Below are 15,881 nucleotides of genomic sequence, written 5' to 3'. Positions count from 1 at the left end.
TCATCCAGAGCGAAACATTTTATTTTAGGTCACTGAATGGCAGTGGCAGCTAGGGGTGTACAACTCCTCTAGAGCAGTTTTGAGTGAAGATCTCATAAGTAGTGATTCAAGTTGCAGTTTATTGGCGATAGCATTCCAGACCCTGGGGGCATCAATAGCAAAGGCCCTTCCTCCAGTTTTTGTACGGCAATAGGGAATGTGAAGCTGGTAAATGAGTGAAGACCTGAGGTCAAATTTGTTCTTTGAAACAGAGAGGAGATCCAGCAGGTAGTCTACATATGTTTTTGTAAGTACATCGTGAATAAATAAGATCTGGTGCACAAGCCGTCGAACATTAAGAGATGTTAAGTTTGACCCAATGTAGAGATCACAGTGGTGAGTCCTATATGGGCAGTTCAATGTAAATCTTAAGGCCGAGTGATAGATGGAATCAAGCTTCTTCAGTACAGTACTTGGGGCTGATTTATGCACGATGTCACATTATATTCTTGTTCTTTCGGTAAAGTCACGTTGAAGGGAAACAATAAAATAATAATATATATAAAACAATAAAAATTCTCACGACGTTTCGACCATAACACAAACGGTCGTCATCAGGTGTGTCGGTTTGCACCTGATGACGACCGTTTGTGTTATGGTCGAAACGTCGTGAGAATTTTTCTTGTTTTATATATATTTGATTATTTTATTGTTTCCCTTCAACGTGACTTTACCGAAAGAACTAACAATATGAATTACTGCAGTCACAAAAGCTTTAAATCAAGATGTCACATTAGTCAAGTAGAGGCAGTATGGTAGCTTTTATCAATTCCAAACGGAACATAGTTGCGTCGAACTTATACGCTTGGTTAAAGTATATATATAAAAAAACCCGCAATGAATGGAATTTTATATCCAGTATAAAAAACACGAAATTGTATTGACCGTCAACAACAAACAACGTGACGTCACCGCGCGACGTCACTTCACCAATAAACACAGCGCGAGAGAAAAAAAAACTACACCCCTTAACGGGGGGGGGGGCGGCAACGTCATCGTCATATATATTTTTTAACATTGACGTCATGTCACTTGAGGTGGTGGTGTTATCCGGCGCTCCTCCACATCATCCTACTCCTGCCGGCTCCTGCTCTCAGGCCTTGTAAGTAACGAACCGCACCGCCAAGGTCAAAACGCCACGAACCCGTGCCATCCTTCGCGTCTCTTGATTTTTTTAATCGCTCCAACTCGTCGTACAATCGCCGAAAGATGCACGCGTTGATTAGAATTAAAAAAACTAAATTAAATTCCCCGTTTCGCTTCCGCTTTGGGCCTGGCCCACTCCGTTGTTCGCTGCTTCCCACCGCCCACCCATTGTGCGGGGTGGGCGGCGGCGGGTTTAGGAAAATGGGCAGGCAACAGCCGCGGCCTTGCTTGAATTGTTGTATGTGGTTATTTTAAGGGACGATTAAGCCGCTGGCGCGTCGCGCTGCGTCGTAAGTGTGTGGCGATAACAACAATAACGACGACAACGGTACCGCCGTATCTCGCCGAGGCCGTGTGAAGTTACTCGTCGTGTGTGTGTGTGACGGTGTTAATGCGACTGCCAACTCCTTAGAAAATTTGCCGGACATTGTTCATATGTATAGTCACGTTGATATTTACTTACGACATTTGTATATTGCTTACATTACATTACACACATATTGGGTATACAAACAAATATATTACGTTTTAGAGAATTAAATGGGGGGGGGGGTCCCACGACATCTGGACCACACTGTAACAAAGTACTGGACATGGTGAGGGTGGGGCAGCCCTTACTGTGACGTCATCCAAGTGTCATTTTGTTGGATCGTGGTGGTGGTGGTGGTCACAGCTGATTGTCAGAACCGAATTCCACAAGTCGGTATAATCAAGGTCAAGATGACACACACTTGTACCACGCTTACCACCACCCCTCACTCGCCTATCGTAACCGGCGGTGGTAAGTCTAGAGCTGACACTGCTGCCCCGTACTCGGGGCAAGATAACTGGGCTTGGGTACTGTTCGTCCTTAACCCCAACCCGAAACCATAACCCCAACCTCTTGAAACCCTAACCCCCCTAAACATGAATCCTTAAATCCCAAGTCATGAACCCCAAATCTTCAATAATATCCGTAAAGGTACACCCTCAAACCAAGCCTCAACTGAAACTCCAACCCCCAATTAAACTGCTTAACTGTACAGGAAAACTTAAAATCTAGATTGTACAGGAACTTCAGTAAATTGAATGTTTTATATATTTTTATTCATCTGTGGCACATTTCTGCCATAGATATGCCATCCAAGGCGCTAGCATCAACTCAAACATCAGGAAGTGATTGAATCAAAATCTGGTCTATGATTGTATTAAAATAAACATATCCATGGACAGTAGTTGCACTTCCAGTTCCACATTTTGTTATCAGCGTTAAAACTCCTCTAACCAACCATGAGTGAACGTGTTTCTGCCTACCCTGGTACTAATTTTATCGACCCTGCAGGCAAATTGCCATATGGGAGAACCTCGGAGCCAAAAGGCAATGTTAAGTTTCCCATAATCGCAAAAATAGCCTTGGGCTTTGCATACCCTCCATCGGCAGTCCTGACTGATTCAGTGGTGGAAATTCGACTTCTATGTCAGGGCGTGAAGTATAGTGTAACAACCACCATGACCCGCGCACATCATGAGACCATCCATCGGTCACAAAGTGATTGACAAAATGTCGTATGTTACTTATTGTTATCACACAAAGTTTGTGCTTAACACATCTGTTATTGACCTCCCAATCCAGTGGTGCAGCCTCACCATATATGGTGGTTCTTGTTCCATCCCTGGATGATGGTGGTGACGATGGTTCATATTACGGTGCTGATAGTGATGATTGATTGGGTATTCCACCCTTGGTGAGTTATGTGCATTGCCTTGTTACTGTTGGGACCCTGCTGTGTTGACAGCTGAGTTTTATCATAATTGATATGGGAATTCTACACCAACAGACACACCATTCATTATAGTAATAGGTTTTACCCTTTGAACTGGCACAAAAACTGACACCTTTATTCAAGGCATCATGTTTGCAATAACCACAACACAAGCAGTCAAAATGCAAACAAAAGAGACAACTCTGATAATAATATGCACTGTCCTTGAATTTGATTGGTCCACACCCGAGACGGCTTTTCTTAGAGCCCAGTCTCCACTGGTGTTGGACCAGAAGACGCCAAAAGGCGTACAACTCAAAAACAGCGCACTCTCAGAGTATTGAGGGCTCGGGGTGAGCATTTACATTATGAGACCTCCTTTGCCAGTAACAAGATATAGTAATAGGTTTTACCCTTTTAACTGGCATTCATTCCTACCGTTAACACATCGAGGGGAATTATGTTTTTCTGAAGAGGAATGTTTATTTCATGTAATGGCAAGTTGGTGTATAAAAGCAACTCCCTGTTACAAAATGCGTGTTTACTGAAATGTATTATATCCTACATAGACATGTTACAGCCCATTGTGAAATACGTTAAGATTTGTAGGTAATAAAAACGTAAGAATTGTTTAAATCCCACTGCTGGATGATGGCCTCCCCATGCCCTGTGGTTGTGGGAGATGTTTGATTTTACTTCGCCATGCTGATCAGCGTGGGTTCGCGAAGAAAACCCTGCAGAGTTTGTCAACAAATTTTCGAGAATGTGTGTGTTCTTATGTTCGCTGGAAGTTAACATCAAGTTACTGGACACTGGATCTCTTACGAGCGCATAATGGCATCGAACTTGCGAAATAGGAAGTAAAAGCGTGTTACTTCATCGCAGGCAACCACACCTCGGTAAATCCCCCACCGGGAAATTAGAGGGTACGGCTGCGTGCATGAAAAACCATCGAGTTGGGCAAACTGACTCCGGGCCTAATCACCGGGTGGCCCAGAAGTCTAAATGCACGGTAATTACCAATACGTATCGTCATATAGCCATAGTCGGCCATGTACACGCATGTTTCGTACGGTTTTTGGTGTATGTGATTGGCAGATTAAAACACGTTTGTGAGATAATTATCACGGTGCAATATTTGGTGATATTTTTTGTTTTTTTAAATGTGTTCCAAAGAGCGAATTTGTTATTTTAAAGGTTCAGTTTTGAGACGGCACAACTACCTCTGTTTTCCTAGACTGTATTTACCCCATTTTCCTTTGCGTATTAGCCTTGTAGATGTACGTGGCATTTGGTATGATTTAGCATCTCATTTAGTTGCCAAATCCCGTACCGTGCATTTGTATGCATATAACATACATCTGAATGATTTTTGCATTGTTTTCTCGGACAATTGTTACAAATTAAACCAGCATTGTGGAAAATTGAATCGTGAGTTATTCAGCGCCTTTTATTTTCGCTGAATTACCCAACTAGGTGTTGCATTTTTGGGGAGGTAAAATTTGCAGCAATGCATCGTACAAATACTGTACGTTTATTTTAGAATTTCCCGTTACAGTGCTTATCGCTCTGCCAGCACGTGGTTGCTGTTTTGTGGGCAGCAGCTGTAGGATGCTAGGCATTTTGTTGAACTCCCCCCCCCCCTTCTGTGACTGCAAACCCTCATTAGTGTTGCCAAGGGATACAATGGATTGTCGAGAACAGAATGTACTCCATATTTCCCCCAAAGGATTTCAGCTTTTATATCACCATCTCCCACCACGGACAATACACATGTTTATTAGCCTTCTGAATGCTGCTCTGTACCTATACGCTACTTAATAATATCTCTGCGTAGTAGGGCCATGGTCAGATTTCATGCAGAAAATACCGTTGTGTCGAGGCCTGCTTGTTTTGCGTATATTTATGATGCACTTGGCTAATGCCATGTTTAGCCATGTATATGTTGCATTTTACAATTATTTAAGTTCCACAGTATTTATATTAGATAGTCGGTACACTGTGGTATTTAATAGTTAATTGCGCAATCGCCTAAATTTGTATTTATTTAAATATCTTCAATAGGGTTCCCACAAGGAACCGCATCCTTTGCGTATTGTAATCGTTGCCAATGTATACTTACCCTTTTGCTACGGCAGTCAGTTCTGCACACATGTCAATTAGCTTCGCTATTGCAAAAACATAGCCCGCTGAAGCATATTGTTGCTTTTCTGCAAGCGAACCAAATTATATTTTTCGATTAAAATGTTGTGGTCGTTTTACAAAATGAAGGCGAATACTAATGGAATTTTGTCATTAGGTTTCCGTTCATGTTAAACCGCAATCCACTAATCCCTATTTTCTGGTAAAAACTACGACTTGTAATGACATGTTTTCAGTATTATATAATCCTTAGCAACTGCTTCAAACAGGGGGCGATAGGAATTGCTTTGAATGTCAAAGAGAATGACCCTGTAAAAACAATCTTAATTTTGGCAAGCATAATACATTTGCAAGTGTATTTGTGCAAATACACTTTATTAAACATTTATATGTGATAAAACCAAACGTTATCTTGACGTTTTATGTACGTTGTAGCTTTACATGTGTATTTACAACATCCCTGTTATGGAAGGAAATCTGTTTTGGTAACGCGTGCAAAAAATTAGCAATTATTTCAACACTTTTATATCGAGGGGCTTTTTATTTAATATATGATGTGCACATTATTACACCCTTTGCAAATGGGCCACAAATAATAAGTCGCGTGCCCATGAGCTGGCAAGACCTTAACAACACAAATATTGCCAAAAACATTTGTTTTATCAGCGTGACGTGAAATCGATGTTTCACGCATAGCGTCGTTTTTTTGTGTTTGTGTGTGTTTAGAGAGAGGATCTCTTGCTGGTCCCTTGTGTTTTTGAGTTGTTTTTCAGTTCTCCTTAAAGGGTAAACCCCCCCCCCCCTACAAGTGAGGTCATCCAATAGGGTCGGTAGGGGGGTGGGATGCTTGGGGTCAAGGCGTTGTCACGTGGTCTTTGCCGCATAATTTTTCTCTCTCGACGAGCGGTACGCGGTGGTGGGCCGAGGCCGACCAAGTAGGGGGATGTTGTAAGTTCGGCGGCTTCGTCAATGCCGACGTTCTCTCTCTCTGTCGTAGTGTGGACTTGAAGGTGGGTTTGCTTGATTCGGTATTAATCTACCGTTTTAATTACGTTGCCAAAAAAACAACAAGGCGGTTATGGTGTGTAATTTTGTTTTTTTGCAAAAGCCTGTTGCTGAAATAAAAATGTGTAAATGGGGTTTTTTTTTCAAAATGTGTTTATGTAATGGTAGAGTGTGCGTTTTTTGTGTTTTGTGAAAACTCAAGCATGTGAAATAAACAACAGTCGTGTTAAAACGGTGCGGAGGTTGGGCGGGGAGGGGTATCTTGGTACCACCCCCCCCCACATCTGTGCCAAATCCTATTGGCTGCTCCCGCTGTTGCCAGGGCTCTCGTTAAAACACAGCGCCGCCCGCCTCGAACGCCGCCCAATAGGGAGGCGAGGGAGGGGGAGGAGTGGCGCGAGGCCGGGTTGGGCGTCTCCATTGGGCGGCCGGTGACGGGGGGCGGGGTTTGTGACGTCACGCGGCTGGTTGACGCGTGCGAAGGCAGAGCGGCGGGCTCCGCTTTATTTGACTGCGCTGTTGCCCAGCGCTTACATAACGCCACTGAAGCGAGCGAGGGAGCGAGGAGACAAGAGTTCCTCCTCCCGCCGTACGTTGTTGTTGTTGTTCCTCGGGGCTTCTCCCTAGGCCACCCGCCCCCCACCCCTCGCTTGCCATTGCTTTGCTGTTGTTCTCTTAGAGGTACACGTTGTGAGAGCAAAATGTCTGGAACGGGCGATGTCTTGTGGTGCGCTTGGGACGGCGTCGGGAACGTTCTAGGCGATGGGGGGGACGTGCGTTGAATTTGTTTTGTGTGTTCGCTTTTGCAGGGTTTTATTTGCTGCTGTTGTCGTCTGGATTTTTGTTACGAGGCGTACGTAACGCAGTAATTGTGTTACGCGAATTAATTATGAACACACTTTTAACCATTAAGGAATTACGTGGTATATAAAAAAACATGTTCTTGGTCCTTTCGGTTAAAGTCACGTAGAAGGGAAATAAAATTAAAAAATAAAATTCTCACGACGTTTCGATTGCAACACAAGCAATCATTCAGGTGTGAAAACCCGCAGCAGGAACATTTTCTTGGTGCGGTTTTCACGCCTGAATTTTATTGTTTTATTTTTATTGTTTCCCTTCTACGTGGTGACTTTACCGAAAGAACCAAGAATATGAATCCCTGCAGTCACGAACGCTTTAAAACGAAACGTAAAAGCATGTTTCCTACGTACATTTGCCTTCGTCCTGGACGTTGGAATCGGAACGTATCGACAAGCAAGTGACCTCACTTGGTTTCAATAACCGATATAATCTTTTAATTGTTTTACTCACGCAATTATCAATGCATTTGGTAAACAATGTCATGCGCCCACTTTAACGAGAAACATTACGCTTGTGATTTAAAGCTTTCGTGACTGCAGGGATTCATATTCTTGGTTCTTTCGGTAAGGTCACCACGTAGAAGGGAAACAATAAAATAATAAAAATATAAAACAATAAAATTCTCACGACGTTTCGACTGCAACACAAGCAATTACCACAACAAGGAAATTTTCTCGTTGTGGTTTTCACACCTGACGATGATTGCTTGTGTTGCAGTCGAAACGTCGTGAGAATTTTTATTGTTTGAAATTTTGTATTCTTTGGTTCTTTCGGTAAAGTCACGTAGAATGAGAATAAAGAACCAAAGAAGATTAATCCTTGCAGTCACGAAAGCTTTAAATCGAAATTTTGTATTTATTGTTTCCTGACTTTACCGAAAGAACCAAGAATATAAACATTACCCTGTTTGTTTCCGCTCAGGCCTCCACCCAACCCCAAGTGACCCGACAGAACGAAGCGCTTTCTCAGGAAAGTAGGCCCGCGCCTTTTGGGAGGACAGAATGAGCCCGATCCTATCCGAAATGGACAATTACAACATCAACAAGGGGGGCGTCCTACTGGAGCCGTTCGTGCACCAGGTGGGAGGACACACGTGCGTCCTCCGCTTCAACGACGCCACCATCTGCAAGCCGCTCATCAAGCGCGAGCACCAGGTGTACGAGGGCCTGCCCCTCGACATCGCGCGCTTCGTGCCGCAGTACAAAGGTGAGGAGAGGTGTTTAGTTCCCACGGCTCTCCTGAATATTAACGCAGTTTCGTCGTCCGCATCCACTTGCTTGTCTAACCCACCAACCCACCACCATCCTCGCCGCCGCTCCGTACGGATTTCTATGATGTGTCTTCTTAGTCGTCGTCGTGGCTGCTGGTGATGCTGCTGCTGTTGTTTTGTCGTCATGGGGTTTTCCAGTGACCTCGTACCTGCTGGGTCACGTGCGCTAAGAAAACGCCACGGACCACCTTTGCCGAACCGGTTTTCCTTAAGTTATACTGGCGAGAGGTGTGACGGTTTAGGTTTAAAAAAAAAAATGTCTCTTTAACATTCGTCACTCGAGCACCGCTCCCTCCCGAAAGCCCTCTGTCTCTCTCTACTCACCCCACCAACACACTCGCCCTGCTCGCAAGGTCCGTGATGCTTGAGTCTTCCCGCGCGATGTGTCTTTCCCAGGCTTAGGTTGACCCCTTCCCAACCTCCCCCAGCGCTTTGTGTAAGGCTTTAGAGGCGGCCGGCCCGCGAGTGGCTTTCCTCGCTCGTTAGACGCGACACCACAGCGCCCTGCGGGTGGTGGCAGGGCCACGCGTCTGCTCAGGCTCGCGTCGCCCGCGGCAGCACGGTGCCTGCAGCTTTAGCTGGAGTCTTGCCATGCCTGCTGCTGCTGCTGCTGCTCCAGTAATATTCCATCCCGATCGCAAGCGACCATCGGTACAGATAGAGCGCCGAGTCAATGGTACGAGAACGAACGACTTTCTAACGACGGCGTTGATTTTGATTTTCTTTTTTGCGGTCGACGCTTAATTATTTTTGTGATTTTATTGCCTCCACCCCCCCCCCCCCCCCAAACTTGTGATGTTATATGGATTGTAAATATGATGGTGACGATGTTGCTTGGAATATTTCTTGGTGGTTTTGTGAATAAATGCCGTGAAAAAAACCTTTTTTTGTGCTTGGACAAAAGAAAATAATTAAAAGTGACTGGGATATGAGGCCGATTGCTTATCTGAATGTCCAGTTACTTGATTGTTTGCACATGAACATGCCACTGGGCAGATTTATTTGTTTTGTGTTCACGTTTGTAATTGACAAATTGCTGTAAAAATGCACTTCATCTGGTTTTGAACTATACAGTATTTTACGACTTGTTGCTATGTTGTAACATACTGTACTTGCGATTTGTTTTTTGCAAACGATGCCTGTGTGTGCTCTGCTGTGCAAGTTTCTCATTCGCATCAACGGATTATTTTGGTTGTGGCTAGCACTTTGCACTTGAAAACGGATTTTTTTTTTCTTCAAATGTGGTCAATAAAGCAACATGTTGAGCAAACGTCTTTGTCGTTCTTTGAATGGCACATCAGTTTGTTAGACTAACGGAACGCATTACATGGAAATATTGCCTATATTTTTTTGCAATGTGCAGATTTGCTGCCTGTGTTCCCATGTGTCACTCTTCGAATTAGGTTATAGCTTCATCGGGATGTGGGGGCGGATCAAAAAAAACCCGCCCTTTACATTTGTTCTCCAAGATGTGACGTTAAAACGGTAAGAGAAGACATTTTTTTTGTTTGCCGAGATCTCATTCGAGCGTCCGGCATTTTTCTCGCTCCACGGCACTCGCTAAATTTACGTCCTCTTCAATTCCCCCCCCCCATAACCCGGGCGCTCGTGAACAGGCATCGTCTCGGTCAGTTTCGAGGAGGACGAGGAAGGAAAGACGAGCCTCATCGCCTACCCGCAGACGGAGGGAGAGGAGGCCTCGGGCGGTCGCTACGAGCGCAAGTACTCGCTCGAGTGCGGGCAGCCCAAGCGCAAGCAGCCGCGCTGGGACAACAACAATTGCAACGGTGGTGGCACCGCGCCCTCGCCGTCTGGCAACTCCGAACAGCAGCCGCACACCGATGCCGGCAAGCAGAAGTCGTCCTCGGTGGAGAAAAGGAGGTACGTGTGGCGACGAAATCCCCTTAATCTTCGCTCAAGTTGTGGTAGCCGCTGGTGCACGCGTTAGTGGTGGGGGCAACCTGAACAAGAACCTTGGGACTAATGTGTGTTGCACAAGGAATGTTTTGTGTAATGGCCAAGGTAATTACATGAAAGAGGATTTTCTGGAAATATTTTCTTTTAATATTCGTTTAGTTAATTTTAAATTTAATCTGACCGTAATCCTACGTTTGCATATGCAAGTGGTGGAAAAATCTATTTGACACATTCATCATGGGTACAGCTCCCTTTCTCTCGGGGTTTCAAACATTGCGTTCCAAGCCATCCATTGAACAGACACGTGTTTTGCGTGGGCTAGTTTAAACTTAAGGATAGAGTATTGTTTGACATGGGTGTTGTGTGGTTTGGGCTAATGTGTAGGTTTTATTGCAATTCCCATGAAATTTAAATTGCCACACCAGCAATTGCAAAATTAGTCGTTTACCATTACTTTACTTTTTAAAAAGGTGTAGCAGTGGTATAGTGGCCAACTCACTGCAATGAAGTGTATGATCCGAATAAAATTTCAGGCCTGAGCTGACACCAATGGCAAATGGTATTTGAATTGATCCTTGGGCTCCGTTTTACTAACCCACACTGGCTAGCCTGGTGAAGTATGGTCAAACAACCCCTTACGATCGACATGCGAGTGGGGGGGCTTGATCCAACAGGAGATTGACAAAAGGGCTGTGAAATGTATTTTTAAACTTGCAAAAAAAAGTTCCATAGAGAATGTGGGCTATGTATTTTAAAATGTACCTGTTTTTTGATGTTGCTGTGGGCACGCAGGCAGGAGAAGTCTTGTGAGGTTGGTGTGAAGTCGGAGGTGGCGTACTACAAGCGGGACTCGAGCTCCGAGAACCTACCAGCAGAGATGCGCGGGAACCCCTGGAGCATGGAGTGCCACCAGCAGCAGCTGCAGCGCATGAAGGACAATTCAAAGCACAAGAACCAATACAGTATCCTTCATAACACTAAACTAATTTTATTTTATGTTCTTGGTTCTTTCGGTGAAGTCACGTAGAAGGGAAACAATAAAATAATAAAAATATAAAACAATACAATTCTCACGACGTTTCGACTGCAATACAAGCAATCATCATCAGGTGTGAAAACCACAGCAAGAAAAATTGAAAAAAGTGGCGGTTATTTTTAACGTTAGCACCACGGAGAGCGATTTGGCAGTTGTTCAGATGGACTCGTCCATCTATGTTCGGAAAAAAGGAGGGGGGAGACGAAAACAATGGATGTGGTCTGAAAGCCACCGTAAGCGTGAACAATCAATTAAGACCCGAAATGGTTTATCAAATCCTTCCAATGATTGCTATGCCAGAATCCATCTTCTCGGTTGAAATTGTCTGTGTTTGTATATGTGGATAGCCTCATGAACGAATCTCTCATGGTAGCCAGATGGCTTGCAGAGAACCTCTGTTTTGGAAAAGTCAATGTCATGTGAGCCTACTGAATCATAACAGTGATCTGCCACGGCCGAGGTGTTGGTCCTACAGTGTTTTAGGTCTGCTTTGTGTTCACGGATGCGGTCCTTGACATGTCGTTTGGTTTCTCCAATGTAACTATTACCACAGAGGCAACTTAGTTTGTAGACGCCAGCTAAGACCCCCACTGAGCTATTATATAGCGCTTTTTTCAAAAGCGGCCTTGCAGCCAAATACTCTAAACGCATGTTGAGTCTAAATGTGTGTCACGTGACTTCTCGCACGGGGAGAACATGCAAAGTCGAAATATACAGGCGTCAGGGTCAGGATCAAACCCACGACCTCCTGTATACTTTGCAAAATAGTTAACATCTCGTAACCGTGGCTCCCCATAGGTCCCCAGTACCCTGCTGCTTCTCAAAAGTCCAGCTCGGTGGTGCGGTGGATGAGCTGATGTGTAAAGGCATTCAACCTTGGTTGATTTGCATTAAAACATTTTTTTATATATATTAAGCGTTTGACCTTAACCAAGCGCTCAAAGGATTCCTTCTACTGGAGAACCTGGTGTCTGCGTACAAGTGGCCATGCATCCTGGACCTTAAGATGGGCACGCGGCAGCACGGTGATGACGCATCCGAGGAGAAGCAGGCGCGGCAGACGCACAAGTGTCAGCAGAGCACATCGGCCGTCCTGGGCGTGCGCGTGTGTGGCATGCAGGTCCGTTGCAAACCGCTCGCGCTCTCAGAATCGTTCACAGTCCTGTTCAGCCTTCCATCAATAAATATTGCTGGAGGAAAAGCTCCCAGTGCCCTGTTGGTCGTGGGGGTTTGTTTGGCCATATTTCACCATGGTGATCGTTGCAGGTTGGTGAAAGGGCACAGTAGGGGTAACAAAGCCTGGGTCAGATATCGCTTGCCGTGGATGCTAGCTGTGACTGGGTTCCTAGCAGCACAGTATGTTAACCACTACACATCTGTTTCCCCTTGAAGTTGTACTTACCTCTTAAAGCATTCTCTGAAAAAGTTGTATTTGTTCAATTGGACTTGGGTCAGGAAATGTCTCGGGTTGACTAGCCACTCAAAATGGCACGTAGGCATGTAAAATCTTGCAAGGGATGATTTTACAAGGATGGGGTATGGCTGATGACGTCTCCGTAGGTTCTCACGAGCCTCCAATGTCATTCCCAAAACTGCGGTTTTGTGAGCCAGTGATGTGATCTTTCACGGATTAACTGAACTTTGGTTACGGGGTGCGTTCGTGGTTTATTGGTGTGTGGGCGTAAAGCGTAGCTGAGAGGTCTTTTATTGGTGAACGTTGACTGGAACGAACCCGTGTCAAAGGTCATTGTTTGAATACAGTCTGTACCTGTGATAACAGCAATCGCTGTTCTTTTCTGATATATTGTCAGATTTATTACTTCACAATGATAGTTCTGTAGTTTTCACCATAATCGGAGATAAGCACGTACGGTTGTTTTGGTTGGATCTGACACTTCCGTGGATGAATGCGTTTCCTTTGCGCAACAGGTGTACAGGGTAGACGCTGCTCAACACATGTTCATGAACAAGTACATCGGGCGCAAGCTGTCTGTGAACGGCTTCAAGGAGACGCTGACCCAGTTCTTCCACAACGGACAGCGCCTGAGGAAGGACCTCCTGGAGCCCGTGCTGCGCAAGCTCTCTGAGCTCAGGGTGGCACTGGAGCGCCAGGACTCGTACCGCTTCTACTCCAGCTCCCTGCTCATCATCTACGAAGGCCAGGAGTGCTGGACGTCGAACTCTGAGGCCAACGATAGCACAGGGGAGGAACCCGGTTGCGACGGCGCAGGCGTGGACGAGGCGGTGAAGGTGGACGTGCGCATGATCGACTTCGCGCACACGACGTGCCAGCAGTTCACCGACGACTCCGTGGCCTACGAGGGGCCGGACTCCGATTACATCTTCGGGCTGCGCAACCTCATCCACATCCTCAAGCAAATCAAGCACGAGCACGAGAACGTGGGCCCCAGCAGCTCGGTGCACGAGGAGGAGAGTGGCGATTGAAGAAGGCGCTCCTCGCCACCGCCCGTGGTTTTTGAAGTGTGAATTGTCGTTGATCCTGACGCACAGGAAAGGAAGGAAAATAAAGCGTTGGCACAGACGGTGCCGTTAACCCTGGTGTTGAGTTGCTCCACCAGCAAAGTAGCACGGAGTTGTTCTTTAAAACCTGTTGGATGTCGGACCCTTTGCTTTCCGGGTAGACTCGTACAATTTTCAGAGCTGTCACCAGCGGTATATTTATTCGGACAACGCAAGAAACAACAACTTTAGGATAACGTGCGAGGAAGATGCGCAGATGACGTTTGAGAACACTTAGTAAATGGCTCTTATAAACTGTTGACATTGTTGGTTCTTAATTTCAGAATTGTTTCAGAAAGGCATGGACTCGGATGGATGCATTTTATACGTGTTATCAGAAGCAACACTTGACATGAAGGTTGACTGTGCAGGCTGCAAGATGCATGCTGTTCCTGCTTGTTCATTTCTGATGAACAAGTTAATGAAACGGTCACGATTTGGATAATTTTTTCGCATTTCACAATGAAAACTTGAGCTTTAAAGGGTTACATTTTTATCCTGGGAGGTTGAACTCTGCGAGATTACAATGGCATTCTGAGAATGTATATTGCAGTTTATTCCTATATATATCTCAGCCTGAGAGGCATGTTCGTCTTATATAGTGTTACTTAAATTAAGGAGGCTTTTCCGGTCTCGGAAGTGAGGACACTAAAAGGAGGGACCAAAAGTAAAATGTTATTCAAACTAAGCGATGTTGTGTTTACAATGATGTTTTCGATGGAGCGGGCAGTCTCCAGCATTTTTTTGTCGTCGCATCGCAAATGTTTGCACTTCCCTGTTTTCTCGCACACCCGTTAACGTGGAATATAAGCCGCTATATTCCATTTGCATATTTATTTATATAGTGTAATTGGGTGATGTTTGTTGAGGGGGGGGGGGTGGCTAAGACACAGGTGTCTGACCTTCCGTGATAATTTGGAGTGATCGTATATATTGAAGTTCTCTATATAATAAAGAAAACCGCAGTACGTTTTGTTGCGTGTCTTTTCAGCAACCCGTCGCATGTGGTAATCCGTTTTGTTTGGTGTTATTAGAATTGACTTTAAAAAAAAGTGCGGCAAATTCGTCATTGAACGAAATCAGATTAAGGCAATATTAAACATTCATCTTCATAGAGCAGAGCCGCGACCGATAAAGAACTAGGTCACAAAGCAAACTTGATTTTTTTGGTATTTGCAAGTGCAAATTTACAAATGCAATTTTGCTTGGGGGCATTTATGCATCTGTTGTACCACTGTGTATATTGTACAAAGGGCCTTTTATAATTATTTGAAAATTGCCGTTTACGTAACTAGGCGAGGCACATTAATAATCCTTGCAACCAAGACCTTGAACACTACATCAGACAGTAATGATCTTTTACAATTCGTCATTTGTTTTCCACAGATGCAGCATCGTGCCATTTCCCCTTCACAGTAGATGGATGTTCAAGAACGATTATGATGTGCCAAGGTTACCATTTGATATGGGGCATGCCCTCGTCGCCTTTGACATCTATATAGTGCTTGTCGCAGGGTCTTCTGGGAAGTGTCATTGAGTCATGGCTGTGTCGCACAGGTTTATGGGAAGCCTGCAATGGTGTTGGGGCTCAGGAGGATTTTGTATTATTCCTACCTGGATTGGGGAGACACCCATTGTCAAGTAGTCGATTTCTTGTTCGGGGTCACTAAAAAAACGTAACTCCTGGCCAGTTATTGTTTTTAATGTTTACCAAGGGAAGATCGCATTAACGATGTTGCTGCTAGTAACAACATCACAACCTGGAGAAAATAAAAGGAGAGAAGAATGGGCCAATACATTTCTTCTGCTTAAAGCCGTAGCGTGCAAGCTGCTTCGTGGTGGTGTTCAGAATCTCTCCGTGGGTCGGTCACGTGGGCAGAACTAAGACAAGCTGTGGAAATGAATATCGACCCTGAGATGAATTTCTGTCCATCTTCCGAGATATATAGGCCAATATATATGATACACTGTATACAGCACGTCTTCTATATATTGAACGAGTAACACATTGCATGAGTTGAAATTATTTTGACTCATTAGGCCACGACATCAATTACTGATCATGCACACTATATGCATGCAGTATGATTTGTGTTCATAATACCTCTGCATCTCAACGCATTCAAAATTATGGGGGTGTATCATAGACGCTTGGAAGAGATGGGTATGTTTAGGTTTTTTTTAAAGGAAGAGACCGGATCCA

At 44.8% G+C, this 15,881-nt stretch overlaps 1 protein-coding gene across 5 annotated transcripts; it reads left to right on the top strand.

The window, feature by feature from the left end:
- Positions 1-1,035: 1,035 nt before the first annotated feature.
- On the top strand, positions 1,036-14,646 carry IP6K2 (inositol hexakisphosphate kinase 2). Of its 5 annotated transcripts, none has more exons than XM_032963270.2 (6): positions 1,036-1,141; positions 7,857-8,141; positions 9,822-10,086; positions 10,915-11,084; positions 12,103-12,278; positions 13,088-14,646. In XM_032963270.2, exons 2-6 carry the CDS (start codon positions 7,937-7,939, stop codon positions 13,601-13,603), a joined length of 1,332 nt encoding a protein of 443 aa, XP_032819161.2. In that variant the 5' UTR covers positions 1,036-1,141; positions 7,857-7,936; the 3' UTR covers positions 13,604-14,646. The 5 variants fall into 5 exon arrangements, with proteins under 5 accessions (XP_032819161.2, XP_032819163.2, XP_032819164.2 ...); XM_032963272.2 differs by lacking the exon at positions 1,036-1,141 and adding an exon at positions 5,927-6,079; XM_032963273.2 differs by lacking the exon at positions 1,036-1,141 and adding an exon at positions 5,934-6,017.
- The last annotated feature ends 1,235 nt before the right edge of the window (positions 14,647-15,881 follow it).

This window comes from Petromyzon marinus, chromosome 30 (assembly GCF_048934315.1).
Source record: "Petromyzon marinus isolate PM22_M1 ecotype Great Lakes invasive population chromosome 30, UKy_Petmar_22M1.pri1.0, whole genome shotgun sequence".
Classification (NCBI taxonomy): domain Eukaryota; kingdom Metazoa; phylum Chordata; class Hyperoartia; order Petromyzontiformes; family Petromyzontidae; genus Petromyzon; species Petromyzon marinus.
This window is presented reverse-complemented; position numbering and strand designations above follow the sequence as displayed.

Bases quoted from the DNA above. Each gene is read 5' to 3' on its own strand.
- IP6K2 (XM_032963270.2), top strand. From the start codon at position 7,937: ATGAGCCCGATCCTATCCGAAATGGACAATTACAACATCAACAAGGGG. The intron at 8,142-9,821 runs GTGAGGAGAGGT...GCTCGTGAACAG, and splicing joins CTTCGTGCCGCAGTACAAAG to GCATCGTCTCGGTCAGTTTC. The intron at 12,279-13,087 runs GTCCGTTGCAAA...TTTGCGCAACAG, and splicing joins TGCGCGTGTGTGGCATGCAG to GTGTACAGGGTAGACGCTGC.